Below are 969 nucleotides of genomic sequence, written 5' to 3' on the forward strand. Positions count from 1 at the left end.
CGGGGCTTTGCCCCCCGCACCAACCCCGAGAAGATCGCCCAACGCAAGAGCTCGATGACGCAGCTGCAGCAGTGGGTGAACTCGCGCCGGGGGGCCGTGCCCCCCGAGGAGCTGCGGAGGTGAGGGCTGCGGGGGGCTGGCCAGGGGCAGAGAGGGCTCCTGCTCCTTTTCTCCAGGGCTGCCCCTCAGGTGATGCTCTGGGAATGTTTTTCTCCTTCCCATCTGCTTTCTCCCCTCCCAGGGTGAGAAAATCTCCTTACTGGGCTGTCCCCGTGTGCCATGCCAGCTCTGAGCTGTGCGTGGGACACCCCGAAAAGCTGATCAGGGTGAATTTTGGAGGGGAGGCCACTGCGGGGTCCCTGGGAGGAGGGCTGCCAGGAGGGGAGACCACCGTGGGGTCCCTGGGAGGAGAGATGCCAGCCAGCCAGCTTTCTGGATGCTGGTGTCCGAGCTGCCTGCTCTAAGGCTGTCCTTGCCCACCGGGACCCCCGGCTGTGGAGCGACGGGCCGGGCACCGCCTGGCTGCCAGCCCGGCTCTCACGGCTCTGTTCCCCCCTCCAGCCCCACCAGGTTTTACCCCGTGTCTCGCCGGGTGCCCGACTACTATTCCCCCTACTCACCCCAGTACCCCGAGGACTACCAGTACTACCCGCCTGGGGTGCGCCCCGACAGCATCTGCTCCATGCCCTCCTACGAGCGGGTGAGCCCGCCCTGGGTGCTGGAGGACAAGCGGCACTCCTTCCGCAACGGGGGCACCTACCAGCTCCGCGACTGGAAGGAGCACCCTGGTTTCGGCCGGCAAGACGTCCCGCTCTGGCTGCCCGGTCCTGGGAGGCAGCCGACCTACTTGGATGAGGTGGATGCAGCCTCGGGCTCTCTGCGACGGATGTCACTGCAGCCCCGCTCCCGCTCCGTGCCCCGCTCGCCCAGCCAGGGTTCCTACAGCCGGGCACGGGCGTACTCCCCGGT

The 969-nt window shown here is 67.7% G+C and overlaps 1 protein-coding gene across 1 annotated transcript in view; it reads left to right on the plus strand.

Annotated features, from left to right (window-relative positions):
• Positions 1-969, plus strand: part of PLEKHA6 (pleckstrin homology domain containing, family A member 6) — a 15,544-nt gene that overhangs the window by 696 nt on the left and 13,879 nt on the right. Inside the window, exons 3-4 of the mRNA XM_009327443.1 lie at positions 7-119; positions 562-969. Coding sequence (XP_009325718.1) covers positions 7-119; positions 562-969 — 521 coding nt within the window. The remainder of the gene's footprint in view (positions 1-6; positions 120-561) is intronic.

Source organism: Pygoscelis adeliae, unplaced genomic scaffold, assembly GCF_000699105.1.
Source record: "Pygoscelis adeliae isolate BGI_AS28 unplaced genomic scaffold, ASM69910v1 Scaffold197, whole genome shotgun sequence".
NCBI lineage: Eukaryota > Metazoa > Chordata > Aves > Sphenisciformes > Spheniscidae > Pygoscelis > Pygoscelis adeliae.